This window comes from Microtus oregoni, unplaced genomic scaffold, assembly GCF_018167655.1.
Source record: "Microtus oregoni isolate MIOR12 unplaced genomic scaffold, Mior012 000015F_ref0000493, whole genome shotgun sequence".
In the NCBI taxonomy this organism is placed as follows: Eukaryota; Metazoa; Chordata; class Mammalia; order Rodentia; family Cricetidae; genus Microtus; species Microtus oregoni.
The window spans coordinates 19138568-19160036 of NW_024543074.1; the positions used below are offsets into that span (position 1 = coordinate 19138568).

The window sequence follows — 21469 nt, forward strand, 5'->3', positions numbered from 1 at the left end:
TTCCTAAGAGAAATGTCACCCTGAAGCCAGAACACAAGCCTACCTTTCTTCCTCCACCTCCTCCATTCCCATCCCCATTTCATGTTCCCCCACAGAAATTCACTCAAGTCAGAAACAAAAAGCCAACTATTTATTTACACTGTGGTCTGTACATTACAGTTCCTTGGAAGGTGCCCACGCTGAAAGCCTGTTTCAGGACAGAACAGGCTGGAGGCAAACAGTTCAGGGCCTGGGATTCACCCCTCTCCCCTCCCTGGGGTCTAAAGTGGAAGTTCCTTTCCAACCCCAAAGCTAAGGCCATTTGCAATTACTGGCTTCTGGGGCAAAGCCCCAGATGGAATTCCTGGAAAATCAGAACCTATCGCTGGTAGCTTCTTCCACCTGGGCCCCAGCAGGCCCAGCCCCAGAGCGCGAAGAGCTGAAGTTGGGAGCCAGCAGGCTGTGTGTCCTCGGCACACGCTGTCCTGTCCTGTCCAGGTCCTGACATCAGTCTGGTGAGTAACGGCACTCTGGTCTGAGCACCAGCAGACAAGGGAGGGCTGGACAGGTGATAAGAGTAGGCAAGGACAGTAGCAAATGACTTCCTTCAGCACACACGGGGATTGGGGGAAGACACCAGACACAGTGGCCCTAAACCCAAATGTATTGCAGAGCACTGGAAACCACATGGCTGGGGCTTCCTCCAGAAGAGCCATGCATGGGGTCTGGCAGACCTGTAACCCCCTGCTGGGGCCAGTGCCGGGTTAAAGGTGATCTGTCTTCTATAAATATCCACACCCACACAGACGAGGCTTGTGGAAGAAGCTGGCCTACACAAAGCTACCCTTGTCTGGGATGCAGAGCTTCTAAACTAGCTGCAGGTACACAGGGACTAAGTGTTCCCTGTGCTTAAGACTGTAACAAAAGATCCTGTACAAAAGTTACCAAGTCAACAGAGGCTGGGGGGCCTATGGGGAAGCAGGGTCTGCCAACCCGCCTCAGTGGAGGCACAAGGCTGCACACATGAGTACACACAGGACTGGGGAGATGGGTAAGGGGGTGTACAAAAGGGGGCAGTGGATAACAGAATTCTGTGTGGTCCACAAGGGAAAAAAGGCACAAGGACCCCAAACCATGCAGACAAAACCCAGCCTGTGCAGAACAGGAAAGCAGATGGCCCCAGCAAGAGGCAGGGCCATCAGAGAGGTGGCATGGGATGCTGCCCCTCCTCAAGCTGGTACCTCTGGGGTAGACATCCCTATATTACAGTCACAATGGGAAGAGGAGCCCACAAGGACAGTACATCAAAGATACCCTGCTCCTGGTGAATAGGGTGACAAAGGCTGTCACCTTGCTATGCTTTCAGAAACAAAGCCTTCTAGAAGTGGCTGTTTTCTTAGCTGGGCAGCTGAGATGGCAGAACCACGAGCTGTCCTGCCCTGAGGTAGGGCAGGCTGGCCCCACCTTCCCCAACATACCCATCGCATGCACCATCAAGTCAAGACAGGAGGCAGGACAGGGAGGTCCTGTCAAGATTTGGCCACTCCTAACTTGAGGCCCCTTGGTGAACACGTTAGTGGTACCAACCTGAGGAGCCGCCAGAAGCAAGTCCTTGGACCCCAGTAAGGGTAGAAGGAAAGACTGGGAAGAAGGGGCAGCGTTGAAGCCCTAAGGAGCTTCACCTAACTTCTACAGAGTCACTGGGTATCTGTCGGGATGGCCTGGTGACTACCCTAAACCTTTCCCAGGTCCCACCAGCCATCTCTACATAAGTGGAAATTTGCCAATGCCTCAAGGAGGAATTCCCCCTGCTTCTGGGGGCCTTGCTGAAGAGCCTGCAGATCCCCTACAGAGCCCAGTGTGTAACAACATCCCCTGGACCACTGGAACCAGCACGATCACAGATCATAGGAGTATCACCCAGAGCCTCCACGGCGTGAACTGGGTGACTTGACACTGACAGAAGCAACTGGGACACCCTCACTGCAGACAGAACATGGACAAAGCCACAGAGGCAAGAGGCCACTGCACCTGACGCTGCTGTCCAGGCCCAGCTCTCAGCTCATTACCTGCCCCCACTTTGCAATGGGCTTGACAGCTGGCACCTGTTTCCTGCGACTCTGGGTATCCCAGGCAGGGAGCCACTAGGGGGATACAGATGTCCAGGCTAGTGAGAGCAGCTGAACTCTCTCCTGGGGCATAATTACCCAAAGCCGTCCACCTTCCATCACCTCAGTCTAAGACAAGCTTCTCAAACAGCCCTGCTCGAGCCTGCAGACATTCATGTGGTTTCTCTACTTGAGCTGCCCATGAACAGCATGGGAAGAGCGATGCACATACAGGTGCTGGGCCACCCATGCTGCCCACGCCGCCAGCCACAGAGGGACTTGGGGTGGGTCCTATCATCAGCTCCTTTCACGCAGCCAGGGACTAAGCCCCGCACCAGGCACTCTGCCCCTGTACCACACTCCCAAGCCCTCCACATCAGATGTTTTTTCAGAACTTCCTCGGGTGACTCCAGTACACAGCCAAACTGGCGAACCCAGTCTCGAGTCCTGGTGTTCTGCTTGGTTCTTGAGCTTTGTGTTTTCGGCGTGTCAAAAATAAAATTTTAAAAAGGAATTTCTTCTGTAGAATCTCAAGGAAAGCTACCAGTTCAAAATAAAACCCAGCTAATTCTGAGCTAAAAGGAAACAGACACAGGGACACATTAGTTCACTCTATTTGGCTTCTGATGGAACACAAGGACGCTGAGCGTCACATAAAAAGAGCATCTGCTGCACCGTCCCAGCCTCCTCGGATCCTGGCAGGTCACTGCTGACCCTTCCCCTAGGGAGTCGTCTGATCTGGCAAAAGCAATACCCCGGCAGAGGACACTTAGCTAAGTTAGTATCACCTGGGGCATTCTTAAAGCATTCCGAGGCCCGGGCCACACCTCTACCAACTGTTAGAACACGTGAGGATCAGAATAGTAAAAAGCTCCCAAAGTACCAAGCATGGCTTGGAACATCGTGATTCTAAACGTTAAAACCACTTGTTTATCTGAAATTCAAATCTAACCAAACAGAAAGTGAGCCAGGGAGGCAGAACAGAAGTCAGACTCTCCCAACCAAGGAGAGTTCTGCGATCTCTCAAGAGTGATGTCGCGCTAGGAGCCCTGGGCTTTCAAGCCCAGAAAAACATTTTAAAAACGAACTAGGAGTGGTGACTCAGGCCTGGTAAGCTCAGCGCTCTGGAGGCTAAGGCAAGAGGCCTACCGTGATTCCAGGGCAGTCAGAGCTACAGTGTAAGAAAGACCCTGTCTCCAAAATAAAACAAAAACCTACTGCCACCACTACAAGAAACAACACATATGATCTTAGGCCAAGTTAACAAGTTTTCTCAAGTGTATTCTGGCTGAGGTGTGTGAGGCCTGGAAGCCAGTTCTGCCCTCAGAAGTCAACTTCCAGAGGCCTACAGTAAGGGTCCACGTCCGTGGGGGCCTCCAAACTTGGCATTTCCTCAGGGAGCCCATTCTTGCAGCCCAACAATGTGGGCCAAGCCTGTGTGTTGCCTTGACAGAAGTTCCTTCTTCCTCTGTTCCGCTGTGACACTGGCCTCTGTGGCCTCTCTGGAAACTTACACACCAGTGAAACTGGAGGCCCATACAATTTCAAGTACAAAGCAGCCCCCACAGACCAGGACCGACACTCAGTTGGCCTCTGCCCCGCTCCCGCCAGCATGACACCTGGATCAACCTTCCTACTGGCACATCAAGTCTCCCTACCTAGCCCTTCTCTGTCTTCCTAGACCCAGGGAATGCTCAAGGAGACCTGCACCTTAAGATCAAGCCTTCCTGTCTTCCTGGTGTGGCTCACCCAGGCAGCCCAGGGCAAGGCAACCCACCCACCATCTACACAACACAAGACAACTCTGTGCACACAATTAAAACAGATCTGCAGAGCTAACGGCAGCACAGTGAGGGGGCTGAAAGGCCACAGCCCTGCCTCTGTCCCTTCTTTATCCCCCACTGACCCCCTGCTGCTCACTAGCCTCCCCAACATTTCCAGACCCTCATTTCTATTACACAAGATGTGCTCAAGAAAACAAGTGACAGGGAAGACTTAAGACCATCCATGTTTATCTGCACTGGGGAAGAGGAAGCCGAACACAAACCATATAAACTGAGATGAACTGCAACAGTCCAGGTACAGCATCTACGCCCAGATGCCTCAACAAAAGATAACATTCATAAAAAAAAAAATCTGGGCGGGAGGGAATGCCCACCACGTATTCACAGCACGGAAGACTAAAGTTCCCCCAGTGTTCTCCATGGGACCTCCTAGCAGCAGAGCCTGCTCTCTAGTGGGGGTCCAGGTTCAGGTGTGCCTGAGAGCTGCAAGAAGGGGTGTGGCTACCTCTCCCTCCCCAAGGCGCATCTGTACACTGTTAAGACGCACCCACGGGAACACGTGTCTCCCAGGCAATCACTCCCTTTGGCCCCCAGTGTTAACACCTGCCTTGGGCACTCCACCCTTCTTCTTGGCCTTCCTTCCACCCCCGAGTGAATGCTGTGAATATTTCCTGTCTTCAAAACAAACTGAAGCCAAACCAGAAAGGGGAGGTAGGAAAGCAAGGCTGGGAAGGACATGGAAAACTACAAAGGCGTGGACAGTGCACACCAGCTGTAGACCTGAGTCCATTGGACCCCGTTTACCTGCACCCCAGAGGGCTACCCACAAACACCCCTTCCTCCTCTGAGCTTAAAAAACCTGGATTTGAAAGGTAGCCCAAAAGGCTGGCAAGGACACCAAATTCTGGAGAATGTAACAATTTTGTCCCCACTCTGGGGGGGACGGGGGACGGGACGGACGACACATCTCCTGAGAGCGTCTGCTAACCCTTATCCACAGAGGTAGAATCATTTCATCAGTATGCTAAACGCGAGCTTCCAGTCCTTGCTGTAACTCCTGAGAGTCCATCCCATAGCCAGGCCCCTCGGCGCCTCACAGAGGGGCTGCAAAGTGCACACACTGCTCACCATGGGTTGTCACCCACAGCCACGGCCCCGAGCGCACTCCTCTGCCTGTGTGCGCGGTCCTGCACACACACCAGCACACACACACAGGGTGGTCAGAGGTACATTTACAGAGTGGGTGTGGGGTCCTGCCTGCATCTTCATCTTCAGGCAGGCCTACCCCTGGGTCCCAGGTCCAATGGCCGCTCTGCAGCCAGCCCTGGCTCAGTGTTTGATCTCCAGGATGGAGGGGTTATGGTCCAGTATAGCCAGGATAATCTTGTCCATGTACTGTCTCAGTCGGAAGTTGATCTCCTCCTGCTCCTTCAGGGCCTCCATTAGCTGAAGGGAATGAGAAAGGTGGGTCAGAGGCTGGGTCCAGGCTGGGCTTACGGTGGGCCAATGACCAATGGCAGAGGGGCCCAGGTCAGCCTGAAGGTCATCAGTATCAATGACCTGAAGAGGGGCTAACACATGGGGAAATCTTCATAAAGACTGGGAACACTGGCTGGATGTACTTATAATCAGGGCTAATGGGTACAGGCCCCAGGTCCAGAAGATGCCTGGGGCTGCTAGTCTTTCCTCTGTCCAGAATAGTGCCTCCTCACTCCAGCCCTGCCTTATTCAGTGGCTCTCACCATGACATTTAGGTGCAACCAAACTGCTGTCCCAACCCTATAGAGTTGCCTGCTCTCCTAGATCTCCCTGAGGCCGGAGGTTGGCCCTTAGCTCTGAATCTCAGATGGAGGCAAGATTCGGGTATATAAGGTCTGTTTCACACTTAAATGCAGCTGAGTGTTTTGTATTTGAGGCAGAAAAGATGGCCTATAATGTTGGGAGCTGGGCCCCTTTCCTGCCACTAACTCTGTGGTTATTTCTACATGTCACAGGGAAGTGTTTATGAAGCTGCACGCTAAGAGACCAGGTAAACGTGCAAAAGCAGATGCTGAAGAAATTCTGGCTACCATCCAGGTGGGTTAAGTCCAGGAGGATGTCTGACTTGAGCTCCACTCAAGGAAAGAGGTTGAAGCCCCTCCGTGCGCTGCCTCCTGCTCAGCTGCGCCATTACTGTGAGCAGGAAGTGGAGGACTATTGCGGCCAGGCCTTAGCCTACCTTTCAGATCCTCTGTAGCCTGGAGTTCATGGTCCCAGCAGATGGGGGCTAGGGACAGGACCCACAGAATGGAGACCAGACACCAGTGTGAGCGTCCAAGGGGATGAAGGGAAAGGCTACCTCATCGCGAGATGCTGTGTCGATTTCTGCAGCCAGAGACTGGGCTTTGGTCTGGGTGGCAAAGAGGTTCTTGGCCTCATACAGGCTGAGGCTCAGGATCTGTCCATTCAAGTCATCGTTCTGATCCCGCAGTTTGTGATTCTCCTGTGGGAGCAGAGCAAGAGCATACGAGCTAAGGGAAGCACCTGGAGCCACGGAACCCAGCGCTCCCTGTCTGTGTCCTCAGGCCACCAGGACCCTCCCTCAGAGCGCCACTGCTAGGTCAGCAGGCCTACAGGCCACACAGCCTAGCAGGGCCACAGAAAACTGAGGCCTGGCCCAGAGATGTGGCATGCCACAGTCCTCAGTTAGAAGGGGAATTGCAGCCCTGCTTGGGAGAACCAGGAAGGCAGAAGTCTTTCCCCTCTTGGGTCCTATGGGGAGGCACTATCCACCAGCAGCTCTGCCTGCAGTCCCGGACCTGGCTGAAGGGGGTGCTATTCTGGATTCTCCGCAGGAAGGACAGTTGGTTTTCCTGGCTCCTCCTACAGCCTTAGTGGTAGCTGTTTCAAGACACACTGAAGGCAGCAGACATAGGTGCCCCCTCCAATTCTTGCCTATAGCTCACCCCAGGGACCTGGGAGCCCCTCCTGGGTGGGTGATGGGCTAGTTGTACTGCAGAAGATGGCCACTAGGACTTCTGCCTGGGTGAAGGAGCTCAGGTGTGATCCATGCCCAGACTCTGGCCCACAGGTCTGCCTGAGTTTGGGTTTCACTCCCTTCTTGAGCCACTGCCCCTTCCGGATTCCACACTTAACCCAGGCTGCAACAACACAGTTTGGGGACACTATGAGAAGCAGAATACAAGCTTAGGTCCTGTCTGCCAGAGCCTCAGCTCAGCCAAGCCTGAACCTGCAGCTTGGGGATGGTTTCCTCATCCCAACACCCAGGACAGGACAGGGACCTAAAAGCCCAAGGACCATTTACTGTAACCAGAGGTAAGCAGCTTGCCGAGTGTGGGATGGGATGACGGGCTCCGGCAATCAGGCTGCTGAGAAGAGCAGACAGGAGGTGAGCTGCTCCTCATGGCTCCCTCCCTGTGACTTCCAAACAGAGGCCCACATGGCTAACTCGGCTGCTCTTCAAAGCCCCTGGACAGTGGCTCTGTGGCCTACCTGCTTCAGACGCTTGACCTCGTGCTCGAGTTCCACCTCTCGCGCTCTGGCATTGAACTCGCCAAGGCCGGATGAGCTGCGGCCCCTACCTGGCCGCTCACAGTCCAGCTTGTACATCTGCAGGTGTTCCAGCTCCCTCCGCAAGTCCTCAATGAGCTGTGAGGGAGAGAAGCCTGTTGGCTGCAGCAGGGACAGAGAGGGGAGCCCAAGGAACCAGACCCGTGACTCACCTCCTGCGTCGCTTCCCGCTCCTTCTGGAACTCCAGGCGGTTTTGCCGTAGCTTGTCCATCATGCGCTTGTAAAGGTCCATCTCGTCCTTGAGGCGTAGGCTGGTATCCTCCAGACGGTCAGACATGCGCTGCCGTTCCTAGAGTCAGGCAGACCTCGTCAGGGCAAGCATTCCCAGAGGGCCCTAACGCTCTGGAGGACCTTGGTGTGGCAAATGGCCGGGCAGAGCAGCCACCTTGGGGGGATGCCCTCAAAGAACATTCTAGAAACATAGCAGGAAATGCCCTAGGAAATGTCCCAGATGTTTTTTCAGTGGTGTTAGGCAGAGCCTGAGAAGAAGCTGTTAGCCCAAACACCATCTTCCAAAAAAAAAAAAAAAAAATCACAATATAAAGCATTTACAATATATAATATAGATTATATTTCTTTCACTGTAGAAAACTTGAAATTTTGTATATTCAGAAAGTCATTATTCACGTTTCCTTCCTTTTTAATTTAAAAACTTTTTGTTTAAGACAAAACTCATGTACCCTAGGTTAGCCTAAAAGCTCCTGACATAGCAAACAATGACCCCGAACTCTTGCCTTGCCGTTCTTGCCTTCACCGCCCCAGGGCTAGGATTGACAGGTGTGTGCCACCACACCCTGCATTTCCTTTTCCTCTGAAGTGAAATGCTTTAGTATTCCAGAGACTATGACCAAAAGGCCCTCCCTGACCACCGTCTCTCCAGGAGTACCCCTTCATCTCGCCCCCCCCAGGGGCCCGCCCCTTCATCTCGCCCCCCCCAGGGGCCCGCCCCCTCCCCGCCCAGGGGCCCGCCCCTTCATCTCGTCCCCGCCCAGGGGCCCGCCCCTTCACCTCGTCCCCGCCCAGGGGCCCGCCCCTTCATCTCGTCCCCGCCCAGGGGCCCGCCCCTTCATCTCGTCCCCGCCCAGGGGCCCGCCCCTTCATCTCGCCCCCGCCCACCTCATCCAGCTTCTCCGTCTGTGACTTCAGTCGAGTCACCGTTGTTCTCAGATCGGTGTTTTCCTCTTCCAACTGTTGCACCCTGGGAAAGAAAAACGACGCAGAGCTGAGGAGCCAGAGTGGAACCGACTACAGCGAAGGCAGCCAGTCTCTGCTTCCAGAAGAAAGAAACTACCAACTGGGAGAAAGACTGAGACAAAGTAAATATCTCACGGGATAACTCAGGTCCAGCGTCCAAAATGTTCCAAAACCCAAAACTTTGTGGCAACATGATGATGCCACAAACCAAAATCCCATATTATCTCTAAACTGTTTCATGTATAAAATTATTAGCCAAGAGTGATGGAGCACGCCTTAATCCCAGCACTAATTCGGGAGGCAGAGGCAGGTGGGTCTCTGTTGATTTGGAGAACAGACTGGTTTACATAGCAAGTTCCAGACAGGCCAGAGTTACGTGATGAGGCTATCTCAATATATATATATATATATATATATATATATATATATATTTATTTATTATTATACATTATTTATTACGTTTTTATATATAACTATGTATGTAATTACTTTCAGGCTATAAGTTACTTTTAAATTTTGTATGCGTATACAGTATGTGTGCATGGTCCTGTATGTGTGTGTACACATGCCACATTGCAAATGTCAAGGGTCACCTTTACATTGTTTGAGATAGGATCTGTTGTTGGTTTTGCCAAACCAGATAGCCCTCCAACTTCTGAGAGTTCTCCTATCTCAACTGCAGAACACTGGGATTACGAAAACACACCGTTGTGTTTGGTTTTATGTGGGTTCAGGGGATTCGAATTCTTCGGTGGCAAGCACTTTACCCACTGAGCATCTCCCCAGTCCCATAAGCTGTTTTAGAAACAAAGGAGTGTGGGGCTGGGGGTGGCACACCCCTTTAATTCCAGCCCTCAGGAGGCAGAGACTGAGTCTGAGACCAGCCTGGTCTACAGAGTGAGCCCCAGAACAGCCATGGTTACACAGAGAAACCCTGTCTCAAAAAGGAGAGGAGAGGGGAGGAAAGAAAGAGAAAAGAATTTCATATTTAGATAGGGTCCTATCTCCAAGATATGTATATATGAATATGTATTTCAAAATCTAAAAATTTATGAAATCTGGTCTCCACACACATGCATACATGTGAACATACATATGCACACACAAAAGATCCTTCATGAAACAATGGGGAAGCAGGTTTCCTCTAGGTGGAGAGCAGTCCTCCTACGTCTGGTATAGCTGGGCTGCTTCTGCTAACATGTGCCGTCTGAAGGCTACGACCATGTCTGCTCTCTGGTCTCCATCCCCAAGCCTGTCGGGAATCCCAAGAGCTCACTGCAGCCATCTCTGCTTCAGAGGCAATAATCCTCTCCTGGAGCATTTGTGACAGCAATCCTGCAGGGACTCCCGGGGGGGACTGCACTCAGGTGGGTCCCTAGGCAGGTGAGAGGGCTCCTGGAACTGTGCGGAACCATGTCTCATTCTGCTCCACCCCAGGTGTTGTCCCATTCGGGAGAGCTTTTCCATGACCTTCATGAGGCCCTGGGGTACCCTAAGGAGGCCTCCAGACAGGGCCAGAGGAGTCTGGATCTCCACGGTAAGAGGCATGGAGCTGGCAAGCAGTAAGGAGGGGAGTATAAGCCAGTGACTGGAAGTACCATCCATGCCTCCACACGGAGCTGGGAAGGGTAGCAGTCAGACTATTCAGAACCTGATGTTCTGTGTGCCTGCTTCAGGCCCTGCCCACACGGTCTTCCTGCCTCTGCCTCTCTGGTCCCAGCTACCCCTCTCTTGAGTTTGTAGTCACGAAAGCAGGAGTACTGAAGAGAAAAGTCCCTTAGGACACCAGCCTCAGAGCCATATGCAAATAGTAGCCTGCGGATTAAGAACCCTACGGAGGCTGTTTAGAGCATCTCCTGCACATCAGATAAATTAGAATCTATACATCAGCAGAATGACAGTTACAAAGTAGCGATGAGATAATTTTATGGTTGGGGTCACCACAACATAAGGAACTGCAGTAAAGGGTTACAACATTATAAAGGCTAAGAACCACTGTCCTAGAATACCAGTCCAAGTTTTAGCACGGGAAACCCCTGGGAAGGTGTTTGGAAGGGGTGAGGAGTCTGTCTCAGGCACAGGAGAGCTCGGAGGCCTTCTCACCAAACTGCACCGGGTTAAGAATCACCCAACCCCTTGGAACTGCCTGGCCCAGTCCTTGCCCAGCTACCCCTCCCCCAACCCAGGCTGAGCTTAGAAACTTTTGCTTAAATACCTGGGACGCACGGAGAACCAGGGCAGGTCACAGCCGCATTACAGTTAGTGTCTGTGATGTGGGCCAGGCAGGGAGAGGGCAGAAACGAGGGGGATCACACAGTAGGAAAAGCCAATGTGGCCAGGGCCAGTGGTGCTCTTCCTGCTCCTGGCTTAGTGTGGTTCCAGCAAGGAAGGATACAGCTGGCCACAGAACCCAGGGACCTGGTTTTCTACTTCTAAGTCCAGAGCCCCAGGCTCAGTTTACCTATGTTACCTAGGACCTGACAGCAGGGGGAGCTCCAGGCCTTCCTCTGCTCAATGACCAGACTCCTATGAATAGCATCCTGCCTGCTCCCTCAACAACAGGTCTGCGCAATTGTAGTACCTGAGGCAGAAATGCTAGAGTGGTAGGCTCAGTTTACTGAAAATACGTGGAGCCAGCGCTACCCAAGGGCTGCCAGGGCAGCGGGGCACAGCAGGGCACAGCGGGCACAAGGCCTGGTGCCTACCTGGTGTTGAGCAGCTCCAGCTCCGTGCTCTTCTCCCGCTCCAGCTTGCAGTAGACCTCACGATGTCGTCGCGCCTCCTCCTCCAGTGCCTGCTCTGCTGTGGTCTCCTGATCCTTCACCATCTCTTCCAGCTCATGCACCCTGAGGTAGGCACAAACAACTCCAGTCAGGGCAAGCATCACACACTCTCACCATATTCAAGAAGGCCTACCCCGCCGAAGCCCCTCATGAATGGCTGTGATGTGGGCCATGAGCTTGGCTGACAGGTAAATCAGGGACACTGTGACATCTGAGATGTGTGTCAATCATACTCAAGGGAGAAGCAGATCCAGTGGAGACGCTCCAGAGGGGAGTGAGGCCACAACAGCAAGCTTGGCCACAGCTACACAACGGCTCCTATGTCTTACTCTCTCTTTTCTGCCGACTTCCTGCCCAGTACCCCTCTGACGACTTAGGCACGTGGCCGTAAGAAATCCAGAGCCAGGTAAAGGTCGGGTCCTCTGGAGTCATAGCCCAAGCCTGACTACTGGAAGCCTAAAATTGTCCAACTGCTCACAGTCCGTCCACCAGGCTGAGCTGGGGCATACGAAAAGGCTATGGTGTGGGCAGGGGAGCACCGGACCCGGACCCAGAGGAGTCTACTAAGTTTCTTGTCCCTGTGGAAGCCAGCCAGCATGGGAGAGCATCCCTCCCAGGGGCCCTGGTGTCCATCCATACCATCACCACCTGGCCACACGCAGTACTACCTGGGTCCTCCTGCCTTCCACTCCCCACCACAGGGCGTGTTCCCAGGAAGGAAGCCAGGCTCTAGTCACTGTAGTCCAATGCTTCTCAACCCTCCTAATGCTGTGACCCTTTAATACAGTCCCTCATATGCTGTGGTGACCCCCACCATAAAATTATTTCATTGCTACTTCATTACTGTAATTTTGCTATTGTCATGAATCATTAATATGCAGGAGACCTACGGGTTAAGAACCGCTGCTCTTACGTAGCGAGAGCCACAAGTCCCGGGCTGTGCACTAAGCACAGACTCTATCGGGTCTGGAATCGAGGCTAAGTGCCTCCAAGTCAGAAAGACTGAGGCTTCTCTGCCGGCAGTGGTGAAAACTCCCCCTTCCCCAGAGCCACCTTCCACCAGACCTGTGCACCAGCTGCATATTCTCCTGTTTCAGCTTGCTCTTCAGGTCCCCACTGGTCAGGCTATCATTCTCCAGCTCTGTCACCTTCTTTTCTAGGAAGCTCACCTGCAGCGTGCGGGGTAAAACATTAGAAAAAGTGTTCGAAGACAGAGAACTGACAATCTAGGAAAGCTCGTGACAAAGATCCCCAAGTGAACGAGGCTAAAAGAGCAGTCACATCTGGAGAGGAGGGGGCGTGTGATCAGGGCCCTTCCCCACCGACTGCCCAGGTGAACCCAGGGTCCACCCCCACTCATCCCAGGAATGCGCAGAGGGCCCCAGGGCTCACCTTCTCTGTGATGTCATTGTCGCAGGAGTCGATGCTGTCCCGGAAAAGGTCCTCGGTGCTGCCGTTACTGCTGCTGAAGTTACTGTTGTGCATGAGCTGCCTGTGGGGGCGGAGGGCACCTGTCTGCCAAGTCTGCCAGAGTATGGGGCCCCAACTCAGGCTATGGGGCTGCCAAGAAGGAGGTCACAGGAGGAACGCTCCACCTGACCTTCCCACCCAGATGACAGTCTACTCTAAGGATGGTGGACAGAGCATTCCCCAAGCCCAGGTCCTCTGTGGAAGGGAAGGCACCAACAGCCATGGGCTGGACTATGGTCCTCAGGGCACCCGAGAAAAGCCACTAAAGCTGAAGCAGTGAGGACCTACAGATGCTGGCTCTGCAGGAAAGCAGCTGAGGATGGCCTCACGGCAGCCTGCTCGCTTGGCTAACAGCGTGCACAGGCTGAATCTGGGCTGCCACCACGGAGCCCTGACCCCAGGACAGCAGAAGTGAAGGTGGAAAGCACCCAGCTCCTTGTCTCCCAGGAGGGTCTTACCGTCCGAAAGCTGTACTTGAGATCTTCCGGTTGGGGCTAGAGAAAGAGGGGACACAGTCACTGAGAAGATGGACACTGGGTACCGAGGGGCATCGTTCATCGGTGTGGTGTCAATGTGCCGCCGTGAACGCCCAGCCCTGCTCGGACACCCACATACCTGCCCACACAGAGTCTGCCTTGCTAGCCCTGCCTCTCTGGGCTGCGGCCTCACCTATTGGCCTTTAGGTTTTTCAGCCGGGCCTCCAGGTCATTCAGCAGGTTGATCTTCTTGCAGCACTGAGAGCAGTACACGTCCAGCAGCTCACTGTTGTAGGCATGGCGCATCTTCCTTGGGGTCTGCCCCGCACTGCACCGGAGGAGAGGGTGTCACTCTACGCTGCTGGCAGGCTGTGCCCTGCCCGTCCTGCTGCGCTTGCTCTATCTACTTCCCCAAGGCTTTTATTTCTACTTTGGGATAGAGGAATGGAAATAAATCAGAGCACCCTGTTCCCACGGTTGTCAGAGAAAGCTGGGAGAAACGAGCCCAGTTAACAGATAAGGCATACTGAGAGCTAATGTCACAGGAAGGAATGACTTGGGCAGGTGAGAAGGGGCCACAGAGGGTCACTTGGAAGGCCTTTAGTATAGAGGTACTAGGAAGCATGGTGACACAGACACCCCCCAGGATCTGCAGACTCATAGACCAGTTAACTGTTTGTTCCCCAAGATAAAAGGGGAAAGGGCAAACCTGACCTCAGGATAGGAGAAGGTGGCACCCCATATGCCAATAGAGCTATGTAGCCCTGGACAGAGGGAAGGATGATATTTGTCTGTCTGACCCACTGGGGTGAGTCTAGACTGGTTCTGCCATTTTCCCTGGACTCCAAATGCTACCGCAGAGCAAGGGGGCCACCTGGAAGACACTGACGATCCTAGATCTGAGTAGACGTTGGTTCTGGTCTCGTCATCAGGGCAGGGGCTGCTGGGAGCACAGTCCACGTCATCCCCCTCTCCGTAGTCTTCGAACTGCTCCTCGTTGCTGATGAGAGAGGCGGTGGAATGAGTGGAAAGGTCTGATGTGGTCATGGATGGAGTGAGGACCAGGGACCTGAGGACCATAAGCACCCAGTTAGTGAAGGGCAGAGAGCAGCCTGGCCCTACACACAGCGGGAGCCTGGCCAAGTCTAGATCTTTGGACCTTGAGGACCTCATCCTAAGGGGAACAGCCATATGTTCCAGAAATTTCCACCATAAGAAACAACAAAATACTGGTTATTACTTGATGATTAAGCAACAGATAGATTAAAATTGCACTATAATTATAGTTAGAGTAATAGAATTTGTACCAGTGTTTCAAATTATTAAATTATAGAGTATCAAATGATTGTTGAAAGGCTTATGCAAATATTGGCAAGAAGGTAGAGAAATAAGTATCAATGATAAGTTAGACAAGCTTTGAGACTTAGTAATTAATAAACTTATTTATTTTGTGACAGGGTTTTACTATGCTGGCAATGATGGCGCAAGCCTTTAATTTTAGAACTCGGGAGACAGAGGCAAGTAGATCTTTAAAAATTTAAGACCAGCCTGGTCTACACAGAGCATTCCAGGCCAGCCAGGGCTACATAGCAACCCCCAGTCTCTAAAAAAAAAAAGTGCTTAAGAGCACTGACTGCTCTTCCAGAGGTCCTCAGTTCAATTCCCAGCAACCACATGGTGGCTCACAGCCATCTGTAATGAGGTCTGGTGTTCCCTTCTGGTATGCAGGCATACATGGAAGGAATGCTGTATACATAATAAATAAATAAATCTTTTTTAAAAAGTAGAAAATACAAGCAGTATCATGATAAACAGGCTTGGGTAAGGGTGCTGGCTGTTTTCTCCCATTCCACTTTTTCCAACTTTTAACTATCTCTTAATTTCTAAAAATTTATTTGTTATTACTATTAGTGTGTGCATTCATGTGTCCGTGTGCACACGTGTGCATGCAGACATCCCTGCGCAACAGCCCATGTGTGGAGTCAGGGGAAAGCAGACTCTTCCAGGCCAGCTGGCCTGCTCGATGCTCCTGCCTTTCTGAAGGAGCGCCACGGTTACAGATGCTCACCGCCGTTACAGATGTGCACCGCGGTTACAGATGCTCACCGCAGTTACAGATGCGCACCGTGGTTACAGATGCTCACTGCCTTTACAGATGCTCACTGCCGTTACAGATGCTCACCACCACCGCCATTACTGATGCGCACTGCGGTTACAGGGTTACAGATGCGCACTGCGGTTACAGGGTTACAGATGCGCACCGTGGTTACAGATGCTCACTGCTGTTAAAGATGCACACTGCGGTTACAGATGCGCATCGTGGTTACAGATGCTCACTGCCATTAAAGATGCACACTGCGGTTACAGATGCTCACTGCCGTTACAGATACGCACCGCGGTTACAGATGCTCACTGCCGTTACAGATACGCACCGCGGTTACAGATGCTCACTGCCATTACAGATACGCACTGCCGTTACTGATGCTCACGGCTTTGTATACTAGTTCTGTCCTCAGGTCATCTGTCATCTGGCAAGCACCTTCACCCACTGAGTCAGCTCTCTAGCCCGCATTATCTTTATCACAACAAGCAACAATGAGCTACCAGATGAGAATCAGCCCCCCATTTATAAGGGGCATTTCTAGCCCAAAGATGCCTACTTCTAAAGAATATCTGCCAAAGATGCCAGACTCGAGGGCAATGATCCTCAGCCTTCCTAATCTGTGGCCCTTTAATACAGTTCCTCATGTTGTGGTGACCCCAACCATAAAATTATTTTCATTACCACTTCGTAACTGTAATTTTGCTACTGTTATGAATTATAATGTAAATACCTGATATGTAGGGCATCTAATATGTGACCCCTGTCAAAGGGTCATTTGACAACCCAGGGGTAGCAACCACAGATTGGGAACCACTGCTCTGGGACCTCTCATGGGTAACCCATATGATTTAGGGAAGCTTGGTTGGCTGGGGCTATCTACGAGCTGAGAGCAAAGAGAGGCTCACCCCAGAGCCTGCCTGAGTTCGTCTTCCCAGACACAGTAAACACTCTCCTCATCCACAGATCATGACTTCCCCAGCTCAGGATCAGTGTTAGTTCCCAAAGCTTGGCTCCAGGGAACCCCGGCTTCTGTTTAAGGATCAAGCACTAAAGACAGGGTATTAAGGATTAAGTCCTTAGATCCAACCTGCATTTTATTTATTCACACTTTGCCTCCCCTCGGGGTCCTCTGTATCTCAGGCTGAATGGCTCACAATGCTCTCTTTCCCCAATAAATGTTGGTAAAACTTCAACAGGGCTGGGGAGATGGCAACAGGTAAGAGAACATATTGCTCTTAAGAGGAGCTAATTTCAGGCCCCAGCATTCGAAAATGCCCCCCTATAGACTCACAGACGCCCTTTTTGGGCCTCTATTTATCCAACACACAGAGAAAAAATAAAATAAAATCTTTTTTTTTTCAAGGCAGGATTTCTCTGTAGTTTTGGAGCCTGTCCTGGAACTTGTCCTGAAACTCTTGTAGACCAGTCTGACCTTGAACTCACAGAGATCCACCTACCTCTGCCTCCCAAGTACTGGGATTAAAGGCATGTGCCACCACTGCCCAGTCTAATAAAATACTCTTAAACACACACAACTCAGGCTAAAGATGGCTCAGTGGTTAAGGGCACTTGTTGATCTTGCAGGGAACTCAGGTTTGGCAGTTCACAACCAACTGTAACTCACACTCTCTTTTGCCATCTGTGGGCAACAGGCACACATGTGGTTGGTACACATATATACATGTAGGCAAACATTCATATATGCAAAAATAAATCTAAAAATACATAGGGTATGGTGGTGGCACACACCTTTAATCCCAGCACTTGGGAGGCAGCCAGATCCTTGAACTCAAGGCCAGCCTGTTCTACAAAGTGAGTTCCAGGGCTACACAGAGAAACCCTGTATTGAAAAACCAAAAAAATAAAATGTAATAAATTTAAAAATAAATAAATAACTTTTTAATAATTAAAAACAAAACAACAACAACAAAAGCCCCACAAACTCTTGGTCCCCAGCCCTGGTGATTAGTCACAGGAAACAAAAGGCCATCCACTGGCAAGTGATGGCTACCAGACCTGTGGCGATTCCTGAACCTCTGTTCCTGTGTCAGCTGGTCAGAGACACAGTTGATGCCTGCTTCAGGACCCTCTACATAGACAGTCCACTCCAAAGGGCCCCTTAATAGTATCCTGACTCTGAAAACCATGCAAGTACAAGGAGCTTGGTATTCAGAAACGCATAGGTGGTTCAATTATGGAAGTTAATTTTTTTAATGAGGTTTGAGATGATTAAAAGTTGGCAATTTGTCCAGCAGTGGTGGTGCACACCTTTAATCCCAACAGTCAGGAGGCACAGGCAGGAGGGTGGACCTCTTGAGTTTGAGACCAACCTGGTCTCAGAGTGAGTTACAGGACAGCCAGGACTACACAGAGAAATCCTGTCTTGAAAAACCAAACCAACCAAATCAAAAGTTGGCAATTTCATGTGGCTCAAAGCCACTACGAGAGCTCCTTGCTTGCTCCCCTTCTCCCCTTTCTCCCTCCCACCCCCCTCAAAGAGATTCCTTTCTGTTGACACCAAACTGAACATGGGCACTGCTCTCTGCCGAGAAGCTAGGCAAGTGTCCACCATCTCCTTCCTCTTCTCAGTGTTGGGGCTTGAACTGAAGGCTTTGGCAATGCAAGACAATTGCTCTACCGGAGAGTTACAGATATAGACCAGTCCACTCAGACCTTACTACTGTTTTAAAACACTTCTTATGAGGGCATATCATCAGTGTTGAAATACAGACTATGGATAGTAACTTAAATGATAAACCACCCACCTTCCAGAAATCACCACTGCTCAGTTTCTAAGATCATTTTCCCAGGCATATCCTACGACATCTTTTTAAAGCAGTGCTGGAATCACATGATAAGTTAGGTGCTCTTCTCTACCACTAAGCTATACCCTTGGCCCTAACCTGCTTTTTGAAACTAAACGAGTTCATATACCCCACATCACTGAGCAACCATTAGAAGCAGAGTTCTGAGAGCCACACGTGGTGATGCTCGCCTTTAATTCCAGAAGACAGAGGCAGGCAGATCTCTGTGTGTTCAAGGCCAGCTTGGTCTACACGGCAAGTTCTAAGGCCATCAGGGATACATGCTGAGACCTTGTCTCCAACTCCCTGGCCCCGCCAAAGAAAGCTAACGTTTGCACAGTGGCCTGCAATTCTAGAATCATCCCTACTATCCAGAAACTTGGGGCAGTAACAACTTCAGTGCCATCCTGACAAGGTGTGCCATGTACTTGCTGGAGAGCCTTCCAAGAACCGCACTTCTGGCCCTGGGGCCACATGCCGTTCTGCTCACTCACTTGTCCTCTGGCAGGAACAGACCTCCCAGCTCAGGCTCCTTCTCATCGCCAGGGCTCCTGCCAGAACCCTCCAGGCCCTGGCTGCTCTCCATAGGGGTGTCCATTTCTAACTCCTGGGGTCCCTCAGGCAGGACCAGTGTCATTGCTTCCTCCTCGTCTTCCTGGAAGAAGCCGGGTTCCCTGGGGAGGAGCTCGCCATCAGCAAACGTAGAGCTGGAGATGTCGCTGGCCTGGCAAACACAGAAGGACAGAATGAGAGAGGTTGGCTCCCTGGGACTCAATACTCTGGTCCATAATGACATCTGCAGGTACCGGGAGGCAGGAGGGCCAAGAACGGGAGCGGCTAGATATAAGGATGTCTGGTTAGCCATGAGGGCTTCTCCTGGCAGCTGACTCCTGAAAGTACAGTAAGGGGCTTGTCTCCCAGACAGAGCCCCCATCACAGCCTGCACAGGATCCGCACTGTGGGTAGACCCACCCTAGTCAGCTGTCAGGGACAACCCTGACCTCTCAGGAGGAACCTGAGGCAAGACAGTGCAGAGAAATCTAGGTGCCCCCTCCAAAATCCTGCACAGCCGGAGAACCTCAGCACCTCTTCTGTAAACCAAGATGGCCATGGGATTTCATGCAGGCCTTCAAGCCCAGCACTCAGAAGGAAGAAGAAAGATCTGTTCTCTGTGAGTTTGAGGTCAGCCTGGTCTACATAGTGAGTTCAAGGCCAGCCAGAGCTATACAGTGAGTGTAGGATAAAAAGTCTGAACTTACTTCTGGGTTTGGAGACCCACCAATCCCTGAGCTTGAAATCCCACCAACCCTTGAGCTCCCCACAAGTTCAGGACTTGAAATCCCACCAATCCCCACCCTGAAATCTCCACCCTGGAAAACTGTTCCTCCAAAAAACTATATAAGCCTGCCTCCCACTTAGTTCTTGCTGCTTTTCCCCTGAGCAGAGACCAGAGACACCCTCTTGTGTCTTCCCAATAAATCTCTTGTGTGAGGTTTGCTGTGCAGTGTGACTTTGTGGTAGTCCTTGGTTCCCGACTGCCAGGATACCTCTCCCTTCAGAGCTGCAATATTTACAGTGAGGTCCTGTCTCAAAAAGCAAGCAAACGAATGGCAATGGACCCTTACAGGACCTCTGCGTCCACTATTCCCTGTTTGCCTGTGGCGCACAGTGGGCACTCCCAGCACTTGGAAGAAAAGGCAGAAGGATTGCTGTAAGTTTGAAGTTAGCATAACCTACATACTGAGTCCTAGGCGGGACAGGACTTTATGGAGATATCACGTTTCACAAGAAAGAAAATGGTGACAATTTCTGTTACTTATTTCTTTGCCAGAAGCCATGTTGCCAGCAGTTGTATAGCAGACATACACCCCATCTCCACCTTTTTAAGTCAGAAAGTAAACAACTCAAAACAGTTTCAAGAACTCCCTGAAACTGACCAAATTCTTTAGGCCCCTGCCTCCCAAAACAGCCAGCAGACAAGCAAAGCTCCAACAAGTAGAGACCAGTCAAGCAGCCTGAAAGAAACAGAGACTATGGAGCTGCCTGGAAGAGGCTTAGTCCGACCAAGGCCCCTGGAAAGGACACTGTCCACCCTACTGAGCTACCTTGTAGGCTGTGCGGTATTCTCCAGGTTCCCAGATTTTGTGGGGTGGATTTTGGTGATACTCCTGTAAGTAACCCCCAAAAACTCGTTGGTTCACTAGATGGATTTTGCTGGCATCTGTCACGGGCCCCCTATTTAGAGTGAGTAGACAGGAGCGGTCTGTCACACACCAGCCACGAGCTCCCACTCTGGGCCTGAGATGGTCGGGCCAATGCCTAGAATACACTTTACAGGCTGCTGATATGCTGCAAGATTTGTCTGCACCCCTTGCTGACATCACCTTAGAGAAGAGTTCAGGCTGAGCTTCCTTACCTAAACTTGACGGGAGGCCTCAGGAAACCATCTCCTGGCTTCTGAGTAGGTGGGCACTCCCTGGGGCGCTGCTTCTACCTGTCCTACCATACGCTCTATGTCTAGGGCTGACGGAGAACTCTACTAAAAACGTTTCCCTCGTATACCAGGGCTACCAGGGGGCCAGAGGCAGAGCCTTGAAAGTCTTGAAAAATGCCCACAAGAAAAGGTTACAAGACACTACAGGAAGCCACTTGGAGACAGGCTGGGCCTATCTCGAGAAGACCTGGGGGCTACAAAGAGAAGGTGATTAACAAACTTGGTTCCTCCCTGTGCCAAAACTCAGCTGAACAAAGATGAAATCAGTGCCGGGCAATCCCGTTGGTAAAGATCAAGGGATGTTTGCAGGTCTTTCCCACCCATGCATTCTGATCCATCGCATGTGGCTCCTAACTCATCAAAGCCCTCTCTCAGCACGCACAAGCCTACCCCAAACAGTGCAGACCAATGCACTAGACCAACCGTAGTATGCCAGAGCCCGGGCAGAGTTCATGCTGTCCTACTTTTGCTTGGGACAGGTCTCCAGGGCGGCTGTCTAGTCCTGTTTTACTGATGGAGACACGGGAGTTCAAAGAGTAGCCTGCCAGAGATCTCTGGCTGGTAGAGTGGGCAGAGGGCCCGGGCTGCTTCTGGCTGCCACACAGTTTCCTTTATCACTGCTGCCTTCACACTCCACTGGCTTTCAGATCTGGGTGTGACAGGGAGGTGAGTCACTCTCTAGGAACTAGATGCTACCGATGA

At 51.6% G+C, this 21469-nt stretch overlaps 1 protein-coding gene across 3 annotated transcripts in view; it reads right to left on the reverse strand.

The window, feature by feature from the left end:
- Positions 1-108: 108 nt before the first annotated feature.
- The window catches only part of Rab11fip4 (RAB11 family interacting protein 4), a 109986-nt gene continuing 88625 nt past the window's right edge, over positions 109-21469 (reverse strand). For 2 of the 3 annotated variants that reach the window (XM_041664324.1, XM_041664327.1), the window contains 12 exons: positions 18768-18997; positions 14240-14434; positions 13559-13693; positions 13348-13383; positions 12812-12911; positions 12485-12588; positions 11342-11482; positions 8559-8640; positions 7594-7731; positions 7364-7519; positions 6210-6353; positions 109-5317 (listed from right to left, as the gene is read on the reverse strand). In XM_041664324.1, the coding sequence (XP_041520258.1) occupies positions 5201-5317; positions 6210-6353; positions 7364-7519; positions 7594-7731; positions 8559-8640; positions 11342-11482; positions 12485-12588; positions 12812-12911; positions 13348-13383; positions 13559-13693; positions 14240-14434; positions 18768-18997 (1578 nt within the window). In that variant the 3' untranslated portion in view covers positions 109-5200. The remainder of the gene's footprint in view (positions 5318-6209; positions 6354-7363; positions 7520-7593; positions 7732-8558; positions 8641-11341; positions 11483-12484; positions 12589-12811; positions 12912-13347; positions 13384-13558; positions 13694-14239; positions 14435-18767; positions 18998-21469) is intronic. The other variant, XM_041664326.1, reaches the window with a different exon arrangement.